The sequence below is a fragment of the Pteronotus mesoamericanus genome, unplaced genomic scaffold (genome assembly GCF_021234165.1).
Source record: "Pteronotus mesoamericanus isolate MK-2021 breed Mesoamerican mustached bat unplaced genomic scaffold, CSHL_Meso_final scaffold_651, whole genome shotgun sequence".
Lineage (NCBI taxonomy): Eukaryota > Metazoa > Chordata > Mammalia > Chiroptera > Mormoopidae > Pteronotus > Pteronotus mesoamericanus.
In genome coordinates this window covers 2,243,799-2,266,659 of record NW_026555325.1, presented here as the reverse complement: position 1 = coordinate 2,266,659, position 22,861 = coordinate 2,243,799, and the positions used below count along the sequence as shown (strand labels likewise).

The 22,861-nt window shown below is 37.8% G+C and overlaps 1 protein-coding gene and 1 non-coding gene across 2 annotated transcripts in view; both read right to left on the bottom strand.

The window, feature by feature from the left end:
* The window catches only part of THSD7B (thrombospondin type 1 domain containing 7B), a 774,554-nt gene that overhangs the window by 119,330 nt on the left and 632,363 nt on the right, over positions 1-22,861 (bottom strand). Inside the window, exon 15 of the mRNA XM_054562681.1 lies at positions 3,390-3,523. Coding sequence (XP_054418656.1) covers positions 3,390-3,523 — 134 coding nt within the window. The remainder of the gene's footprint in view (positions 1-3,389; positions 3,524-22,861) is intronic.
* Positions 13,316-13,479, bottom strand: LOC129061969 (U1 spliceosomal RNA). Its single transcript, XR_008528220.1, has one exon. It is a non-coding gene; the product is annotated as a U1 spliceosomal RNA (small nuclear RNA).

The following is a 22,861-nucleotide window of genomic DNA, read 5'->3' as shown; positions in this document are numbered from 1 at the left end:
GAGAATGGCAGACAGAGAGAAGACATAAGTATGCAGTGTCTTCCAAATAAGGAGGCATGGTATAGAGTTATCTATGGACTTTAATTTCTCATGTGGTAATAGTCAATAATGGAAGGAGAAACCACAAGATGGCTTATTTGTCTTTCCCTAGACATACTTAAGAGCTGGAAATTGCTCTTCTTCTTGACTGTGTACTCTGAGCTGATGTCCTCTTATTATTTCACTGAGAAAGAAGAGGTGAGACTTCTGGTCAATGGTGTCCAGTTGAACTTATGCATTAATCTTTGTTTACTCTCAAAATGCCATGAACACAATATTAAAAGAATTTGTTACACATGCACACACCAAGTGGGAGGGAATGGCATTCCCCTCCAAGACAAAGAACAAGGGAGAAAACAAAGGTAATAAAATGAAAATGAATGGGTTCCTGGTAACTACCTGAACACACCAAGAACTCTGAATACTAAGTGTGCAAGGCAAAACAAAGAAAGTAAACTCCATTTACACCACAGAACACATGAATTATTTGGGATTTGTGGCAGTAAGTACCTCTGAGAATCTGAATAAAAGTGAGGCTGAAACACTGGAGAATTAATTAAACCTATGTTTAAGTACCTAAGCACTCAGAACCCTCCCCCAATCTACACAGCTAGGAGATGGCCTCTCCCTGCTGCTGCTGCTAACTGAAGGTTTATTAGCTAGCAACCATATGGGAAAATATACTTGCCAATGACACCTTGGACAAAGGTTTGATTTCCAAAATATATAAAGAACTCATATGACTCCACTCCAGGAAGACACACAATCCAGTTAAAAAATGGGCAAAGGACCTGAACATTCACTTCTCCAGGGAGGACACACACAGGGCCCAGAGACATATGAAAGGATGCTCAGCATCACTAGCCATCAGAGAGATGCAAATTAAAACCACAATGCAATACAACTTCACACTGGTCAGAATGGCCATCATAAACAGATCAACAAACAATAAATGCTGGTGAGGTTGTGGAGAGAAGGAAACCCTAGCGCACTGTTGGTGGGAATGCAGCCTGGTGCAGCCACTGTGGAAAACAGTATGGAATTTCCTCAAAAAGCTAAAAATGGATTGCCATTTGACTTGGCAATTCCACTCCTGGGACTATACCCTAAGAATCCCAAGACACCAATTCAAAAGAACCTATGGACCTTAATGTTCATAGCAGCACAATTTACAATAGCCAAGTGTTGTAAGAAGCCTAAGTGCCCAACAGTAAATATGCATAAAAAAACTATTGTATGTTTACAAAATGGAATGCAACACAGCAGAAAGAAAGAAGGAGCTACTACCCTTGTGACAGCATGGATGGATCTGGAGAGCATTATGCTAAGTGAAATTAGCTAGGCAGTAAAAGAGAAATACCATATGATCTCACCTCTAAGTAGAGCCTAATCAACAAAGCAAACAAGTGAGCAGAATATAACCAGAATAATTGAAATAAAGAACAAACTGATAGTAATCAGAGGGGTCGGGGGGATAGGGGTAATGGGGGAAAGAATGGGAAGGGCCGTCAAGGAACATGTACAAAGGAGCCATAGACAAAGCTAAAGCGGGGAAGGATTGAGGGTGGGAAGAGGGGGCGGTTGGGGTGGGGGAAAGTGATGGCAGGAAAGTGGAGAAAACTATACTTGGACAGCAATAAAAAATGCAAAAAAAAATCAAAAAATAACTTCCAAATGTATTTATTTTTCTTGAGTTGATGACACTGAATATTTAATGATCTTACAAAGTAGATTTATAGTAACTTGGACACTTCCATCATAAAATATGTATAACACTGTTTAGAAATTTTTGCCAGTGTGATTTTATGTAATGACAAATTTAGAATATTTATATTTTTTAGTCACTTGCAGGTGTAAGGTACCTATGTAACATGCAACTCAGCTGATGTGAGGAATTCCTGAAATTAAAGGGATTTTATTTTGTTTATTTAAAAAAAGGGACATACGAAGGGCCTTCATACGGAAAACAAGGATTTAAGTTAAAGTTAACATACTGAGCATATCACCACAAATGCAGTGTCTTAAACAATTCACATTTATTACCTTATAATTCTGTAGCATAGAAATCCAATGTGGATCTCACTAGGCTAACTCAGTGCTTTGGCAGAGCTACATTCCTTTCTGGAGGCTCTAGAGGAGAATATATTTCTTTACCATTTTTAGATTAGTAAAAGGAATAATCTCCTTTACCTTGTTTTAACAGACTACATGATTTAAGTAGTGGCACCAGCCTTTTGGGCCAGTTTGTTATTCATCTTGTTATAACAAGACAAGAAGGCTCTTGCTTTGGGCGCTTATTTCCTAGAGTTCACTTTCTATAGATCTTCACATTCATTCAGGTCTCTCCTCAAATTTTCTGTTGATCAGCCTCACCTAAATATTATTCTCCATTTCTCTGACCCAATTTTATGTTTTTCTTGGCATTTCATAACAAAGACTTTCAAATATATTTATTTATGTGAATTTTTTTCTCTGTTACTATACTGTAAGGTCTTTGAGGACAGGAACTTTTTGTTCCCTTTTTTTTATCCCCATTTCCTGGAACAACGCCTGATAATAAAAGACAAATATTCAAAGATATATTTTAAATTAATAATGATAGTCATAGATGAACTATGAAGACATCCTCCAGTCTGTAGGTTTTAAGAAAGAGAACAGATACGCTGTTTCATTCATTAAAACAGCATGCTAGTAAAATCTATAATGGTTTGGAATCCAAGATGCCTGGAAAATCTTCACATTTAAATGTGATCATAAACATAAATCACATAACACAGTGAGTATGTGTGAGTCAGCTATGGATGTTATAACAAAATGCCACAGACTGGGTGGCCTAAACGACAGGAATTTATTTTTTCACAATTGTTGAAGTTAGAAGCCTGAGATCAAGGTATTGGCAGAATCAATTGTTTTTTTTTTTTCCCGAGGCTTTTCTTCTTGGCTTGTGGATATCCCTCTCCTCCCTGTTCTATGCAAGGTCCTTTTCTCTGGGTATATCTGTTGTGTTCTAACCTCCCCTTATTCTAAGAAACATGGCCACGCAGTCAAAATCTCCTCGAGTGTTAACAGCGATGGCCATGAGTCAGGGAGGGATGCCGGCCAGCTCCACGCAGGCGGCTTCCCCTCCAAAGTCATTTGCTAGAAATGGTAAGGATTGTGGCTTCATTGCAGAGGACATCCTGCTACACCCATGGCAGTTCAGGCCATGCGCTCCATGGATACTTAAAGTTGAGCAGAAGCCAGAGTAGACTGTGTGAAAACCAGAGTGTACTTGGATACACAACACTTGTTTTTACAGAAATGTGTTGGTTCCACTACCCCATTTCCCGAATGTCTCCATTTGCACACACCTGATTTCCCTAGATTGCGTTCCTCCTCCGCAGCGCAGGGACCTCAGCTCATTGTGGATTTTGCATGGAGACCAGGGTCCTACAGCCCAGGAATACTGATTACACTCGCTGTAACATGGGACTGCCTCATGTACCTGTGTAGAACAGGAACAGAAAAAAATTATGTTAAACTATCCAAGTTACAAAAAAATTGCCTTTTTGTAATGACTGCTGAACATAACCTGAGAATACCACTCTGGTCCAAACAACTAAATTACATCCCCAAAAAGCAAGATATATTTGGCTCCTCTGAAATTACTGACTTGTCCAAAAGAAACATACAGGGGAAATCAACTGAAATATGATGGTATGCCTTGGCAGAAGAGAACAAAGGACAGTCATTTCCTATCAACAAAAATAGGAATTCCATTATCATTTCATTTCCTCAAAGAGCTCACACAGCATTATTAGATGGTTCAGCTCTCAATTATAGGGTATACTGAATTCTCAGATGTACTTTAAGATGTCATTTGCAACAAATACCTGCAAGGAAAACTTACTCTTGAACGTAAGAGTTTTTTAGAATGCATAGGAAAAGTGGTATTTTTGCGACAAAAATTTCTATTTTTGCACCCAATGATCAATGCTAACAGGCAATCATTTAGCCTCCTGGGCATTGTGGCTTTATATGAATTTAGCTATTTGTAGGATGTTTTCAGAGTACAGCTAAAACATACAGATACACCACATTCAACAAAATACTGTCTATTAGAGGCTATGCATGATTACTGACTGAATGTTTACAATTTCATGGTAAATACAATCAATGAATGCCATAAATGAATTCTTAGGTTACTTCCTATGTATCTGTTTGTGATGACTTTTTTCTGAAATTGCATGCCAATGGGTAGTCGATTGAGTTTGTCTGCTTCACTGGGGTTGAATTTAAAATACATTAGTCCTCAATATAGAGCAGAGTGTTCTCCCTCAGTAAAAACAAAAACAAAAACAAAACAAAACAAAAAAACAAACTTCTCCATTACATGACATGTTACTCTAGACAACAAAGATGGCTCTAGTATAGCATGCTGATCAAGAGTGGTTCACCCCATTACCAAAAAGCTAATTAATGCCTTTCCTCATAAATAAGAATTTAAGTCCAGTTCCTTTCCACCCCTTGCCTTTCTAATTCCATAAAATTGTAAATGATGACTAGGCAATGCTATCCAAATAGAACCATTACTTCCAGGTTTATACTAAATGCAAGGGAAAGCACTATATAATATGATAACCAGAAAATAAGATTGGAGCACTCTCAGTATGCTAGATGGAAATCAAATGAGAAAAGATTATTTGCAAGAATGCATCTTTGGAATTACAAATAATGTTGGAAACTATTTTTAACTGTGGCATTCTATTTGGCTCTCATGTGGAGTGCACAAGGATAAGGGAAACCACAAAGTGAAAAATACGTGAATGCAAAATGAAAGGAGATGGAAAATAGAAGTGGAAATGGGTGTAGGGAAAGTAGGGAATTAAGTAATAAAAAAAATCACATTTCATGCTGTGAATGCTGACAGGAATGAAATGAAAGGGTCACAAGTAGTGTCTATATTAGAATAACTTGTAGGAAAGAAAAGTGCTCAAAAAACTCATAGGATACTACAGGTAAGAAAACAAATCTGTAAAAATGAAAAGATGACCCAAACCAAATAGACACTAGGAAACTGAACTCATAACAGCAGAGGGTTTAGCTGACTCATCGGCACCATGGAAATGAAGCTTTCACTAAATTCACAGGTTTGTTCTACAAACCCTTCAATATGTATCAGATAATTCAAAGAAAGGCTGTGGGTTTGCATATGAGATACAAGAAAGTCTGTCAAACTACTTTGCACAAACAGGGGATGGAAAAAAATTAATTAAAAACATAATTTTTGCCACACCTCATGATGCATCAGTCTGTAAATAAATGGATGGGATATCCTCCCTGAAATGGACCCATTTTTCTAAAGTTGTCAATACTAAGCAGAGCTTACGTTTCTGCTCTCCCTCCCATATAAAGCCCCAAGGTCAGACAGAAAACAAAAAACTGTTTAGTTGTATGTACTTCTTATATAAACACTTGAACACTTGGTGATATATTCATTTACTGTTTCTAATTTTTGTGTTCCAGAGATCTCCACTTGTGGCAGAATAGCTAATCTCAATGACAACCTACTGAAAGATAGGGAGCAATTCTGTGTAGGAAGATGTTGACCTGTCTTCTTGATAATGGCGTAAAAATAGCACCTCTTAAAGACGATTCTCCATTCGCATGAATTTACTTGATCCCTGCCCCCAGTATGCATCTGCTAAATTTGTAGCTAAATTATAATGTCAGAATGCACATGTACAGGGCTGGGACAGTGGTGGTGGTTACGGCCACACTACGGGTTGCTGGGGGAGCGAACATACTTGATAAAGTCATCACTTTGATTCCTCTATATGTCTCCTGTTCTCTCATACTAATTTATCCCTTTTTTTCACCTTAGCCTTACTACCATGTGTGTCTCCTTTTTCTTATGTAATATTATGTAATAAGCAATATGGAGAGAACATGGTCAGAGAAACACAATTTGCACTCTCCATACCTAAATACACTTCTGGTCAGTATATTTAACCAGAAGTCAGAACTGGACTATTAGTGCTTATTTATGAGACTACTTAAAACACAACAAATGTGTGAGTCTTAGGCAGGTAGAGAAGAACTTTCAGTGATGTCTGTATTTTACAAGACATGAAGAGGAGGATAGTGCTCAATAAATATTTGCTGAATTAAAACTAATTTTTTAATGTGTTCAGGTTGCTAAATGGCTCTTAGTTAATTATCTAGAGAAACAGGCCCACTAAGTGCAATGAGTAAGAGGTATTTTACAAAGCTCAAAGGACAATAAGAAGGAATAAACATGAAAACCTTTGCTTTCTATTATGGGGCTTTGGTGAAGGACTGCAATCACTATGTCATTAAAAGGCACTGCTTGATGAGTTTGTTATAGGAAAGACAGGACATCCCTTAACAGTTGTGAAAACTGTCTCCTTAGAGTCCTTGTCCTTCAGGCAAGGAATCTCACCTGGAGGATCAAAACCACCCTGAAGAGGCAAAAAGGCAGCAGGTATTCAAGAATAAAAATTAACTACCAAGATGCCCAATTTCTCTTCCTTTAAGTTGTCTGTATTTCATGTTGCTATTTAGTTGGTGCTCATTATAATTTATATTAGAAATGTGTTAAAACTTAGACTTTATCAGGGACCTGTATGGAAATGTTCTAAAAGAGAGAAATGAACCATGGGAAAGTTAAATGAAAATCATTTTTTAATGGCACAAATTAGGAAGAAAATAACAGAGTTTAATAAGGCCATCCACGCTAAAAAATGTCAGCTGAAAAGTCTAAATCCTCTGAGAGAGGTAACATTACATTCTCATAGTAATGAGTACTATTTATTACTTCTTCATTGGGGAGTTGTGTTTTTATAATTTTGCTAGTTCCGGAATCATACCACAAATTCATTGAGTCAATCTTTTAACATTTATTAAATAAGCCACTGCTTGTGGTCATTGATTAATTGAATTAAGTGCTGTTTTCTGATACCACTCTCCAATTACAGATAGACTCTCCTAAAAAACAAATATTGGAATCTAGTGGGCATCAGTGGGTGTCATTATTACATATCAGAGTTTTAGTGTTCAAGGGCTCAAATAAAACAAACAATTCAACAACAACCATAATAAAAACAAAGTCAAGTAGCCCTAATCAATACGGTTCAGTTGGCTGGATGTCATCCAGCAAAGTGAAACATTGTGAGTTTGATTCCTGGTCAGGGCGCATGCCTGGGATGGAGGTTCCAGGCACATACAAGAGGCAGTGTATCGATGTTTCTTTTCCTCTCTTCCTCCTTCCCTTCCCCCCTCTCTGAAAATAAATAAATACCATCTTAAAAAACTTAAATAAATAACAATTCATAATCTCAAATTTTCTATAGCAATAACCCTTTGCTCCAATGAAGCAGTCTATTAAGACCAAGGTAGAAAGCTTCAGGACTGAGACCTACATGCTGGTCATTGTGGCTACTTTGTCCACCTTGAATATTGGCTCAGAGGCCCATCTGGGACTATAGTCAGAGGCTGTGTCATTGGAATGTGAAAGGAACTGGTCTCCAGGAGTGGTAAGATCAACAAAACATTAAGGATTCCCTTCTCCTTCAAATGTTATCTGCTCTAACACCAAAGGTGTTCACCTGAGATGTACAAACTTGCCTCTAATCAGGTCTGGAGTCCTCATTCCTTATCCAGGCTTCCTCTTATTCTTCCTCCAGGCCTCACGCCTTCCCTTTTGAAGGATCTTCTAGGCTATACTTGCCCTCAGTTTACCAAACTTACCCCATTTCTTATTCAACCAACAACTAAGTTTTATTCTCTTCTATTAGGACCTGTCTGATTGAATGAAAAATATCACATTTACACAATTACACATTAAACTTTCACTTTCATTTAATTAATTATACATTTAAACCTGTTTTTTCACAGTGTAACATATACAATTGAACCCATGTGCTCTGTAATGTGCCCATCAACAGTCCCTGGTCACCCCAATCATGTGTAAAAGGTTACAGCTTACACAAGACATTCTATACCTTGGGTCTCAATTATCACAATCATTTCAGTTAGACCAGACTGGTATGAGCTCTACTTACAGATAAAAATAACTAACATTTGAAGAAGTTAAGTTAGTCACTCATGGCTGGTGCTCAAAATAAGACTGAGAATCCCAATCTGGTGAGGCTAACTGTGCACAGGCTGCCTGTTTAGCTTGTTCAGGCACATCACCATGCTCTGAGAGCCAATAGCTTTACAGTGATAAAGATAATGTTAATATTTATAAGTTCCTGGAAAAGGAAAATCAAGAACAGAATTTTCAAAAATATCTTTGGAGTGGATGATGCCTATACCTCTAATATAGCAGAAACATTGCATAAGCAATGTATTCCTTTTCTTTGGATACAGAGTTTCCTTTCACAATTTCAAAAACCCAGTGTCTTTGGAAACTACATTCCATGTTTAAACAAAGAATAGGCCTATGTATTTTAGGTGGTTGCAATCTTTTGTGTGGAGATGGTGGGTTAAAAAATATCCACAAGTATTTTTATATTGGTGTCTGTGGGAAAATTATGCCCATCATTGTATACTATGGGTTGCTCAAGGATGCAACATTTGAGGTAATGGACTCCAATGGCTTGGAGTCCAGTGATCCATACTCAAGGGTGTAGATAAATCAGTTTTAGCCCAGACGCTCAAGTCTGAGGCCTTGTGGCTGCCCTCCTTTTCCTGGGCAATTTTACCCACTAGCTATTTTAGCACAGCAAACGAAAAGGCTTCCTCAGAATGCTCTGAGGTGATCATCATGCCTGCTTTGTGAAATTCACCATTGGTTTTAAATGTGCATTATGTTTTCTTCTCAATTTTGACATTAAAAATCAAAAGTAAACCTAATAATAATGAATCAGTTTTCTCTGAAAAATTTATCAACAAAATCTTGAACATTATTATTATTAATATTACAATAATAATGGTGGTAGACACATTATATCTCCTAAAACCTGGAGTTTCCGAGCTAGATGTGCAGGTCCCGAGAACTACAGCATCAGCAAAGGGGCCCTCGAATGCATTCCGATACCAAGCCTCATCTGTGGTCCTTTTTTCAAAAAAATATTTTTTTTTTTATTTTTTAGAGAGAGGAGAAAGGAGGGGAAAAGAGAGGAAGAGAAACATCAATGTGTGATTGCCTCTCGCACCCCCTTCTGGGGACGTGGCCCACAACCTAGGCATGTGCACTGACTGGGAATTGAACCGGCAACCCTTTGGTTCACAGGTCAGCACTTAATCCATTGAGCCACACCAGCCAGGGTGTTGTCTGTGGTCTTAATGAGTAATATAATCTCAGACATGGTGGTACCATCACTTGTAAAATGAATTTAAGCAATGTTGTGATTAATGAAGTTTTAATTTCATTTGCAAGCACTGCTGAATTTGAAGGCACTCATTAGAAGGTTTTTAATGTAGGCTAAGAACAAAAAGTCCTCGTATCAAGAACTCAGGGAACCATTGCCTTTATACATAAAGAAGAGAAAAAATGCACTAACATAAACACATTACTGTTTATGTTTTGATAAAAGTTAAGGTGTACAGAATAGTCATTTTTTTAAAATTGAATGTTGAAGATTATTTTCTTGTTGAGAAGTTTTAAGCTCCAGGTTCATTACCTTTCATTTTCTAATTATCTACAACACTAACCTCCCTCCCTCTGGCCTAAATATCACTGATAACCTTATAAGCACAGGGTCTTCAAAATCAAAACCTACAACCATGCACATTTGAGCCCTCTCTGTCACATACATAGTCCTAATTTTCCTCCCCATGGTAGGAGAGAGGGGAGGGGTGGATACTGAGACTGAATAAGACCACAAACAACGCATGTACTTCCTCCCCCTCCCCCATGTTTCCTGCCTTCTTGAAGGATGTCACACACAGCCCACCCACTATAGCAGGTATTTAATAGAGGGGAGCCACAGAGCCCTCATTGAAAAGGGCATGGTTAAAGCTCTGTTATCTGTGCTGAGGTACTTTAGATTATTATAAAGGCAAATAAGTAAAAATGCCCTAACTAAAGAATAATATTATATTACTCCCTATAGCTGATTTACATCTTTTATTGCATGCTATTTAAGCAACTATGAAACTAAACCATGGTCTTAAAGTGCACCTCATGTTAAGGGATTCTCAGCAAGAAAAATCATTGTTGTGCAGCTCCTATTAGTGCATGGTAGTCTACTGTAACACACAAGCCTGATCGGACTCCCTCTCTGCCTGGTATGTATCACCAGACTGCGTGAACATACTGACATAGGCAACTTGGGGCAGGGGGAGCTGCTCAGCCCATTCTGCTACATAGCAGTATGTAAACAATCATAACAAAATAGAACAAAAGGAGGATACTCACTCCAAAATCTGGACTGCCTTCCCCAATACCCTGGGAGATGCCACTCACTACCTGGCCATGTAATGGCAAGATATCAAAGGGAATTTTGGAGATTGCTCTAGGCATCTCACAGCATGTCATGGACTGCTGTTATGGTGGCCCTTTGGATTTTCATATAAGAGATTGCAGTTATCAGTCAAGCTGAAGGTAAAAAAAGAAAAAAGCAACACTATGTCAACTATGCTTGACACTTCCAGAAAACTCTGGCAGAACTGAGCCCACAGTTCTTTAGCAAAGAGGTTATGGATAAGCTTTGAGGACATTATGCTAAGAGAACAAAGCTACTCACAGAAGTACAAATACTACATGAACCCACTTCTATGAGGCATCTCAAATGCTCAAACTTGAAACAAAAACTAGAATGACAGTTGTCAGTAGCAAGGGGAAGAAAAAATGAGGAGAAGCTAATCAATATAAAATTGATATATTGAATTTATATTGGATATAAAATTTCAGTTATGCAAAATGAATAAATTCTGAAGTCTACTGGACAACACTGTGCCTATGGAATACTGAATTATACACTAAAGCCTGTTAAATGGTTTTACTACAATAATTTTTTTAAAAAACTAAAAAGAGGTATGTGTATCTGGAGGAATTGGACTATACCGTGGAGCTCTGATGGGACGGTGGGGAAGACTTCTGCCCCGAGCATCTGAAAGAAGGTATGTAGGAGCCTAGTGAAAATAATACAGTGATAGGCAGACACTAGACACCAGAATATGGCCACCAAAAATCGGGTAAGAAAGAAAAACTTTCTTTCTCTGTGGCAATAAAAAGGGAGAGTGTGAAATGAAGACTACTCTGCCTCCGGGCAGGTGACAAGTTTACAGGTATAAGGTGGGGCTAAAGCAAAGTTTAACAGATTCTGGTTCTCAGAAACAACTGTCTGAAAGGTGCACAAATCAGAAAGGTCTATGGTAATTTGGGGGGGTTATTAATAAATGAAGGAGAAGGGGTTTAATCCTCAGGTTTGCAACTCATTAGGTAAGTGTCAACAGAAGTGAAAACTTTGTGGGGGAAACCCTTACTTTCCTTATTGGTCTTTGCTGGGAGAGGTCTTGTACTGCTCCCACCTATTCTTAAGAGTTGAGAGCATCCGTGTTATCTCTATATTTAGAATACATACAAATTTCTCTTCACTCAGTAAATGCCTATGGACTTCAAAAAGACATGCTTCTCAACCATGCCTAGAAAATCAATATATTTTGGATTATAAAAATGTATTTGTATAAAGAAGCAGTATAATTTAAATTGTTTACTTTTTAAGGAGAGAAATCCTGTTTGTGTGGTTGGACTATTAAATACAAATGGACAAGGATGAGTAGCCCTAGGTAAGGTTGATCTAATAGGAACTACCTTGGATGAGAGATTTCTCAATCCATGAAGCAAACAAACCAAAATCTAAATATAATTCTCATAAACTATACACAAGGACTCTGGGGCATACCGGATGAGGGCTGGAGACTAAGCCACCTAGGTTAAATAAATGGGAAATTTTAAGAAGTAAAATCTTATTTGCAGATAGTGGGAGCCACTAGGACTTACAAGATTTATATCAAAAGAGATTCCAAATAAAGCCATTTTGTTTTGTTTTTTTTCCTGAGTATTTCTTTTTTTAAAAAAATTATTTATTTATTTATTTAATTTATTTTTATTGTTCAAATACACTTGACTCCATTTTCCCATCACCATTTTCCCCTGGGCCACCCACCCCCACCTTCCATCCTAACCCTTCCCCACTTTGGCTTTATCCATGGGTCCTTTATACATGTTCCTTGACTTGTCAAATAAAGCCATTTGAATGTGAGAGGAGTGAGAGTGTGAGGGAGGAAGAAATATTAGCAAGCTGAGTATGAGGTTATGGTTATGGAATCATGATCAACTTCTCATTTCAGAAAACTTCCAGCCTAACAACGAAGAAGAGACATTAAGATTCGGTAATGCAAATGAAAGAGCCAACCCAAAGAGTACTGCTACTTTATGGAAACATTTAAAATTAGTATATTCTAGAACCTAGGCACACATTAAAACTTCCTTTTTATACCAAAAAAATAATGAAGAAGAAGACGTCAACTACACAAGTGCCCTGGTATCAGGGAGGTTTGCTAATGAGCAGATCAACAGAAACCCTTGCCAAGAAAACTTCTTCATAACATATTTACCATCTTCTTTCATCTGATGCTGGCTTAATTGGGAAAAAACGGATGCTGTGTGTGACCTGGAAAGCAATTTGATTTTTGGAAGGTTAGCTCAGAGTTTAGCAATATTCTCCATGGGCAAGCACAAAGCTGGCTTCCAGGACCACATCCAAGAATAAAGCTCCGTAATTGGTAAGGAATTCCTTTTCACATGTTTCTTATCATGCGAGGAGAGCTCTGGGCCCACCATGCCACAGTCTCTCTCTCTTTTAAGATTTTATTTATTTATTTTTAGAGAGGGGGAAGGGAGGGACAATGACAGGGAGACAGACATTAATATGAGAGAGAAACATCAATCGGTTGCCTCTCCTACACACCCCGACCATGGATAGAGCCTGCAACCCAAGCATGTGCTCTGATGAAGAATTGAACTAGCGACCTTTTGCTTTGTGGGATGATGCCCAAGCAACTGAGCCAAACCAGTAAAGACAAGCCACAGCACTTAATCATTGCCACAGATGAACCTTTACTACTTTGAAGTGCATCACCTATTCCACAGTATTAAAAAGTTAAATAGAATAAAACAGGAGGAGGCGTCAAAAATGGCCATTATTCTGTCTAGTAAGACTAATATTAAAACAAACAAACAAAAAAAAATGAGAGACATAAGAATTGGAAACTGCAAACTCCATTTGTAATTCGGTTAATTTCTCTCTTTTTTTTTTTTTTCCAGGGGAGAGCGCGAACGCAGTCCCCCACTACCACAAATTATGCAGTCGAGTTTCCCACATTTGGGGAAATCGCAGGGGTCAGCACATCCGGAGTGCAATGGATAAGCCTCGCCCTGGGAAAACCACCTTCGTGATCATGGTATCTCCCCTGCCAGGTAAGTATTCGGTTAATTTCTCACTGATCTTAACAAAACAAGCAGGAGGACAGAAGAAAATCACTGTTTACTATCCATCCAAGGAAAAAAACATAATTATTAATTCTTTATAGTTTGGGGCAACAGAGAAATATTAAGGTTGTTACTATAGAATATCCCTAAAGAGACTATTTGCACCAAGATGTTATGTGTTACACACAGACACAGTGATCATTTCCTTCTTCTGTAGTAAATGTTTGAGAAAGCAACTCTTAGGCCACAGTGTGCTGGAACAGTTTCGCTCTGTTAAAACACAAGGCTAGGCACAGCACAAAATGGCTTTTTAAGATATAAACTCTAGTGTGAGCTTTCTCATTAACAAACCTGATGTATCTGGGGCTAAGTTAAAATGAAACAAAGAGCCACAAGTGATGTTTTATAACTAAGGATGGCACAGCCTAACCTTTGCAGAAATGAGGCAAGATTGATTGGATAAATGTCCTGACCTGTGTGGCTCAGTGGGATGGGCATCGTCTTGCAAACCAAAAGGTCACAGTTCAATTTCCCAGCCAGGTCCCCAGTTGGGGGTGTGTGGGAGGAAACCCATTGATGTTTCTCTTCTTATCTTTGTTCCTCCCTTCCCCTCTCTCTAAAAATAAATAAATAAAAATCTTAAAAAAAAAAAAAAAAGGACCGATTGGATAATGGAATCCCAGCCATTCACATACCTGGTGGTAAACTGGGATCTTGGCACTGATTTTCACCCTAATTTAATCAGTTGGAGACACTTATTTGGGACTAATTGAAAGCCGTTGCATTATGGATTAAGAATATTTTGCTTGATCCACTCTTCCTTTGTGGCAGACAGTGAAGAGAGACAAGGGCTGATACAGATCTTTTTGGCTCTTCACAAAATTAAAACAGAAGATAATTACAGAAGGAAAATGATAGTTTAAGGTAGATTTTTACCTGGCCTCAATTTTAGAAAACCATATTTTGGCCAAAGGAAAGACAGCTGATGGTAAGGTAGAAGTCAAGTCTAACAAGAACAAATATTTCTATATACAACATAAATAATGAAACTATCCCTGAGTACTTGCAACATGGGTTATTTGAAGAACTTGACAATTAAGACCTTAAAATGTGTTACAGAATGATCGATCAATTCATTTACACAAAGTTGGCATGTTTCTACAAACTTGGCTTCAATAGAAAAGTTAAAACATAAGTATATGTGTGCATGTGCAACAAACTGCACTTCTGAAATATTTATTATTGAGGACTAAGAATTCTAGAAGTCATATTTTCTGCAAACAGCCTTCCTCCGTGCCAAAAACAAAAACAAAAACAAAAAAACCCTTTATACACCATGTCCCTGGTTTATACTCTGTGCTCAACAGATGTATATGGGCTTAAATAATAAACGAATGACTGCAGAAATATTTTCTGCACATGTTTCCTAAAAAGCATATCTAGTCCAAATCATAATGCTGGTATCACTGGAAGCTAAAAGTTTTGCCTCTATGTAATTAATTTTACGAGAATTTTAGTGTTAGGTATCAATAATTCAAATCCAATTGCTTGTAATTATCCTCTGGTCCCAGTATTTGAAAGTGGATATCCAAATGAATTCACAGAGTCTTAATGGTATTTCTTAAATTTATACAAATTCAAAATTCTCTCATTGCTGTATTCATTTCTGATTTATCTGAATATAGATGGCAGTAGTAACCCATTTCTCCGTCACAATTATGGGCATCTTGAATTAATTAGGAAAAATACAAGCTTTAAAAGGATTGCCTGTTTCTTCCCTGAAGATAGGTAATATTTAAGGTGGTCCACCCTGTACCTATGGTTCGGTTGAGAAATTAACCAAATTACAAATGGAGTTTGCAGTTTCCAATTCTTATGTCTCTCATTTTTGTTTGTTTGTTTGTTTTAATATTGATCTTACTAGACAGAATATTCAAGCACTCACCACGTTGAGTAAAAGTGGACCCTGTTGGCATAAAGAAGCCAGGCTCACCTGGACAACTGAATCTCACAAAAGGTGGGGACCATATCTCTTATGTTGCATACAACCTCTGGCATGCACTTGGTCCCTAACTGGTTCATAGTGAATGCATGTTGAACTTAGCTGAACTTTAGGAAGTATTGGGCTTATGGTTCTAGCTTATACTTTACTTGGTGAGGGTTGGGGATCTGTTAAAATATTCCTCCTTAGCAGGAATCAGCATTGCTTTAGATTGATGAAGTAGTGTCTATAGAGCAATTTAGGAGATGGGTACCATCAAGTACTATACAGGTATTGGAATCCTGCTCTCCATTATTGGATACTTTGGTTGGATCCACTAAATTAATAATGTGGTCCTCTATGGGGGTGGCTTCATTTCAGTAATGAGCGAAGTGATTTTTTATACTACGTGAGAGATTATCTGTGGTCTAGTGAGACGTGTGAAGGAAGGGGTGAGAAAGGAGTTTTGTTTCAGGCTCTGCCATTAATTTCCTGGCAGTTCAGTTAAGGGACTCTTAAGGTCTAGCTTTTCTCTTTATAAATAGACATTAATACTTATTTTCAAAAGAAGTACAGCATGGTATGTGAGCTTTAGAAAGTTTGAAAGAGTTTACAAATATTACTTATAAGTAGTTTACAAATATTACTTATAAGTATTTGTAATATTTGTAAATATTTGTATTTGTAATATTTGTTAATATTTATAAATATTTGTAATATTAATATTTGTTGTATTTGTAAACTACTTATAAGTAATGTTTGTAAACTCTTTCAAACTTTATAAAGCTCACATACTTATTACAAATATGTAATATTTGTTTTGAGTAAGATTAGCACTGCAGCATGGAGTTTGAAGAGGTTTTGGACCTGGAAGTAAAATATATATGATCATCCATTTCAACAGCATCATTTTCATCAAAATTATACCTGTAGTCCCATGTAAATTATCCTAATAAACTTTGAACACTTGCTAACATTGCACCTCAACCTGGGAGATGTGACAGATTGACAGACTACTGCCTTGAATGTTTTATATCCTTTCCCATCTTCCACAGCACCAACTGCGCTGCCAAGAGAAAGAGATGCACAATCAGCATCAGCTAAGCCAGCAAAACAACCCAAGTCACTCCAAAAATTGCCTTATTATTTCTGATAAAGATACTAAGAAGTGTTTACAAAATCTGTAGTCACATCAATTTTTGATGTTTCCCTTGAGCATGTAATGATTCCTCCTGAAAACAAAGTCTCACATTTTATAGCTCAGACATATAAAGTGCCTTATACTGCCATACTTAATTAAAAACCATTATTAATTTAGGAATCATTTGCTATATACAATGTAGAGTATAAAATATTGGTAAGGAATAAAAATAATATGAATATCATAAAAATTATTCATTATTAAAGATAAGTGTGATCTGATAACAAAATTTAGAAATCTTTCAACAGTTGGAGCTTTTAACAGTAGCAGCAATATCTCTTGCACTTAGCCATTTAGTCATACATTAATTCATCAGACATTTACTATGCTCTGTTATATAAGACTCATCATCCCCTTAGATGCTAGGTAAATAAAAATGACACAAATCCTTTGGGATGTAATGGGATATAATTTACATATCAAGTTCATTCTTTTTTTTTCAAGGAATTTATAATATTTAATTAAAATGCATATGTGACAGGATGTGAAAGTGGCACACTATTTCAACTGTTTTTTTTTATTTTATTTTAATTTATTTTTTCAAATACATTTGTCTCTGCCTCCCCCCCACCACTTTCCCTTGCCCCCTCCCTCCTTTCCTCCCTCAGCTCTTCCCCTTTGGTTTTGTCCATGAGTCCTTGCTATATGTTCCTTGACTTTCCCCTTCCTTTCCTTTTCCCTGCCCCACCTCCTTCCTTCCCTCTTGTCTCTGTTGATTTCTCTTCCTTTCAGGGTTGCTGGTCTTATTTAACATATTTGCTAAGTTGTACAACCATCACTACTATTTCTAATTTATGGTATTTTCATTGCCTCCTCCCCTCCAGAAGTGTCCTTTAGCAATCATTCACCATTCTCTCTTTTCCCTGGCCCCTGGCAATCAAACACTAATCTACATTCTTCCTCCATAGATTTTCCTCTTTTAGACACTTAATATAAACTGAATCATACAATACATGGCCTTTGTGTCTGGTTACTTTTATTTAGCATAATGTTTGCAAAGCTTATTGATGCTGCAGCATAAATAAGTACTTGATTATTATTTATGGTTGAGTAACATTCAATTGTTTGATGCCATATTTGTTTATCCATTCTTCCAGCTACTGGGCATTTGGATTGTTTTCATCGTGTGGCTCTTATGAATAATGCTGCTATAAACATTTATATATAAATTTTTGTATGGATATACAAATTGAGACTGCTATATGTCCTAATATATGGCCTATCATGGAAAATGTTCCATGGGCAATTGAGAGGAATGCATGTTCTGCTCTTCATGGGTGGAGTATCTTGTAGTTATTTAGTTACCTTTACCTTCGGTGGTACTCTATATTACTTTATCTGTATTTGAATTATAGTCTAATGCCCCTTCATTTGAGTGTGAGACTTCCTTTAGCATTTTCTGTAGGTCTAGCAACGATTTCTTTCAGTTTTAGTTTGTTTTTTAATTATATTTTGTTGATTATGCCATTACAGTTATCCCAATTCTACCCCTTTGTTCCCTTCTACCCAGCACCTCCAGTCTCTCAGGCAATCCCCATACCATTGTTCACGACCATGGGTCATATGTGTAAGTGCTTTGGCTGCTCCCTTTCCTATATTGTACTTAACACACCCATTGCCATTCTGTGACTACCAATTTGTACTTCTTAATCCCCTCACCTGTTCACCCATTTCTCCACACCTCCCTCCCATCTGGAAACCATTAAATGCTCTTTGTATTCATGATCCGGTCTCTGTTCTTCTTGTTGGCTTAGTTTGTTTTTCTTAGATTCAATTGTTGATAAATATGTACTGATTGCCATTTTATTGTTTATAGTTTTGATCTTCTTCATTTTCTTAAAAAAACCCTTAACATTTCATATAATAATAGTTTAATGATGATGAACTGTATTAGTTTTTTTCTTGTCTGGGAAGGTTTTTATCTGCCCTTCAATTCTATATTATAGCTTTGCTAGGTAGAGAATCTTGGCTGTAGGTCCCTGCTTTACATGACTTTGAATATTTCTTGCCAGTCACTTCCAACCTGCAAAGTTTTTTTAAAGGAATCAACTGACAGTCTTATGGCAACTCCCCTGTAGGCAACAAACTGCTTTTCTCTTGCTGCTTTTAAGATTCTCTTTTTATCTTTAAACTATGGCTTTTTAATTATGATGTGTTTGGAGAGGGCCTTTTTTAATCCATCTTGTTTCGTACTCTCTATGCTTTCTGGACTTGCATGTCTATTTCTTTCACCAAAGAAGTTTTCTTTCATTGTTTTTTCAAATAGATTTCCAATTTCTTGCTTTTTCTCTTCTCTTTCTGGCACCACTGAGATGCAAATGTTAGAAAACTTGAAGTGCCAGAGTCTCCTTACACTATTATTGTATTGTTTTGGATTCTTTTTTCTTCTTCTTGTTCTGATTGGTTGTTTTTTGCTTCCTTATCTTCCAAATAATTAATTTCTTGGCTTCATCCACTCTACTTTTGTTTCCATGTAAATTGTTCTTTATTTCAATTAGTGTATCCTTTGTTTCTGACTGGATCTTTATTATGCTATTTAGGTCCTCATTAAATTCCTTGAGCATCCTTATAACCAATATTTTGAACTCTGCATCGGATAGATTGCTTATCTCCATTTTGTTTAGTTCTTTTTCTTGAGTTTTGACCTGTTCTTTCATTTGGGCTATATTTCTTTGTCTCCTCATTTTGGCAGCCTCCCTGTGTTTGTTTCTATATATTAGGTACAGCTGCTATGGTTCCCTGTTTTGGTAACATGGCCTAATGTAGTACATGTCCTGTAAAGTCTGGTGGCACAGCCTCCCCTATCACCCACGCTGGACACTCAAGATGTGTCCTCCATGTGAGCTAAGTACACCCTCCCCTTGTAGTTGAATTTTGATTGTTGTTGGCAGGTCAATGGGAGGGACTGACCCAGGCCAATCAGCTGCAAGGATGGCTGTGGCCACCAACTGACATCCTCCACCCTCCTTGGAGGATCAGCTGTGCAGGGGAAGTGGTGGTACTCCAACATGGTCTGTAACTGTCCACTGTGGGCACAGGCTCGGGTTTCCTGGGCGGTGCAGGCCAAGGTCATCCCACATCTGTGTTCTTCCCAGGGCCACCCTGCATGAGCTACAAAGCAATCTGCAGATGGCTGCTACTTGTGCTAGGCTTGGAGTTTCCCAGGTGATGCCAAGCTGTGAGTGTAGGCTGGCTGCTGCTAGTGCCAGGCCTGGGTCCATTTAGCAAAAGGTATGAGGGCTGGGGGATCACTGAGGCTGGCTGTTGCTTGCTTGAGAAAATTTAGGAAGGTGTGAAATATGAGCCAAGATCAGCCATTCATATGGAAAAGCCACTGTTAACAGCTTGTCTGGGGCCATAAAGTTGGGTGGAGTAGAGCCTCGGGGGATCTCCAGAGTGTGGCAAACAGTGTTAGCCAAATTGATGGAGCCTCAAATAGGGCACCTGCCTGCCAGCTTGGCTCTGTTGGGAGAGGGCTCAGAACAGGAACTATGTCCTCTTCCTGCCTTTCTATCTGGGAGGAAGCTGCCTACCAGCTCTCACTTTGAGGCCAAACACTTCAGTTCCTCCCTGTATGCTACTGGTGCCTTTCAAGCTGCTACCCCAGTGCTGGAGGTCAGAAGAAGTGATTGTGAGAAAGTTCCTTTGTGGATTCCTTAAGAGGAACTGCTTGCGACTCCAGAAGTGTTTTCCACCAACTCAAATTCCCTGCTGGTTTTTGCTGTCAGAAGTTATGGGGACTTATCTTCCTGGGACTGGAATCATGGGCTGAGAGGGCTAGTGTGGGGCTGGGACTCCTTGCTCCTGAGATATCCCTTCTGAACCTTTATCCACCACATATGGGCATAGAACTAGCCCATTCCATTACTGTGCCCCTCCTACCAGTCTGGATGGAAGTGGTTTCTTTAATTCTGTAGTTGTTGGACTTCCATTCAACTCAAATTTTGATGGTTCTGAGTGGTGGTTATTCTATAGTTCAGTTGTAATTTTGATGTGGTTATGGCAGGTGGCAAGCCATGTTTATCTACAACTCCATTTGCCTGGCAGTCCTCAGTTTTAATTTATTTGGGAGTTTCTTAATTTCTCCCTAATTTTTGAAGACTGCTTTTCTCTGGATATAGAATTCTTGGTTGAGTCCTTTTGCAGCACTTTTTAAAAAAGGTTTTATTTATTTTTAGAGAGAGAGTAGAATGGAGGGAGAAAAGAAAGAAACATCACCTGGTTGCATTTCACATGCCCTCAACAGGTGCCCTGACTGGGAATTGAACTGGCAACCTTTCTGTTTATGGGATGACAGCTAACCCACCAAGCCACACCATCAGGGTCTCTTTTCCAGCATTTTGAATATGTCTCACCACTGCCTTCTGTCCTCAAAGGTGAGCACTTAGCTGTTAATCCTGATGTTGATCATTTGCAAATTATTATATAAATCCCTTCTGTTTTGCTGTTTTCAAGATTTTCTTTTTGCGTTGTACTTTGACAGTTTTTATTATAATGTGTCTAAGTGTAGATCTTTTTGAGTTTATGCTATATGGAAATTGTTGAGCTTTTGAATGTGTAATTTTTTTGTTGTGTATTGTTAAAAAGTATTTTATTTATTTACTTTTAGAGAGAGGGGAAGGAATGGAGAGAGAGAGGGAGAGAAACACCAATTTGTGAGAGATACATTGATCTCTCACATGCCCCTGACTGAGGATATGGCCCACAATCCAGGCATGTGCCCTGACTGGGAATTGAACTGGCAACCTTTCAGTTCACGGGCCAGTGCTCAGTCCACTGAGTCACACCAACCAGGGCATGAATGTGTAATGTATTTTTATTAACAAAATTGAGGAAGTTTTGATCTTTATTTCTTCAAAATTATTTCTGCCTCTTTTTATGTTTTCTCTTTTTCTGGAACTCCCGTTATGCACATGTTTGTATGCTTGATAGTGCCCCACAGCTTTCTGAGGCTCTGATTAATTTTTCTTCATTCTTCTCATTCTTTTATCTTTCTGTTCCTCAGACTGGATAATCTAATTCTTCTTTTGCCTGCCCAAACCAACTGATTAGAACGTCTAGTGAAATTTTTATTTCAGATTTTATACTTTTTAACTCTAGATTATCTATTTGATTCATAATTATAATTTCTATCTTTTTATTGATATTTTCTATTTTGTTTGACATCATTCTTATATTTTCCTGCAGTTCTTTGAAAATATTTAAAATAGTTTACTCCAAACTTTTGCCTAGGAAGTGTAACATCTGAGCTTCCTCAAAAAGTTTCTATTGATTGCTGCATGTTTATGAACCATATTTTCTTTTTTCCTTGCACATCTTACTTTTTTTTGTAGAAAATTGAGCATTTAAAATAATATGTGGCAGCTCTGGAAACCAGCTTCTTTCCTTTAGTGTTTATAATCATTGTTCTTTGTTATTGTGGTTGTTGTTGCTTTGTTTAGTGACTTTTTGAACCAAATCTGTGAAGCCTGTGTTATTTGCCTTGTCTAAAGATGTCTTTCATGACCTGACAAAGATTCTCTTTAATGCTTGGCACCAATGATCTAGTCTATATGAGGAGTTCTACGTGATTTCTGTGACTCACATTCAGTGTTCAGCCAGGAAATGTACAGCTCTGCCTTTGTCTTCACTTTCTGCTTGCAAAGAGCCTCAGGTCTGAGGTGAGAAGGTCTTGTAAGAGGTCTCCTAAGTATGTGCACAGCCCTATGCATGTGAATGTCCTTTCCACTCCTGAGAATATGTCAGTTTTTCAAAACCACTATGGACATCTCACCTGCTTAGCTTTTCCTTTTAAACTGTTTGTTACCCTGTTGTTTGTTTCAACTGTTAGCTGCTATCTCAAATAGCCACAAGTTAAACAATTGTCTCTATTTAGGACTAATAATCTGTTCCTACTGGGCCAATTCTGATTCTGGTCAAAGATATCTTATAAGTGGGGTCTTCTGGGGAGCCACCAGATAGTCAAATAATGACAACTTTTTAAACAAGTAGGATTTTGAAGAAGGTCCAACCCTGTTCAGTACTCTCTGATGACTACCAGAATGATTATTTTTTTACTAGGTTTGTGGGCATCATCTTTCAAGAAGACTGTGGAGTTGGGCCTGGGGTCATGGAAATAAGACAAGTAAAAATTCAACATTATTCCCACTCCATGGGAATAAATACCAAACAGATCTTCCTCTTATAAGATTCAGCC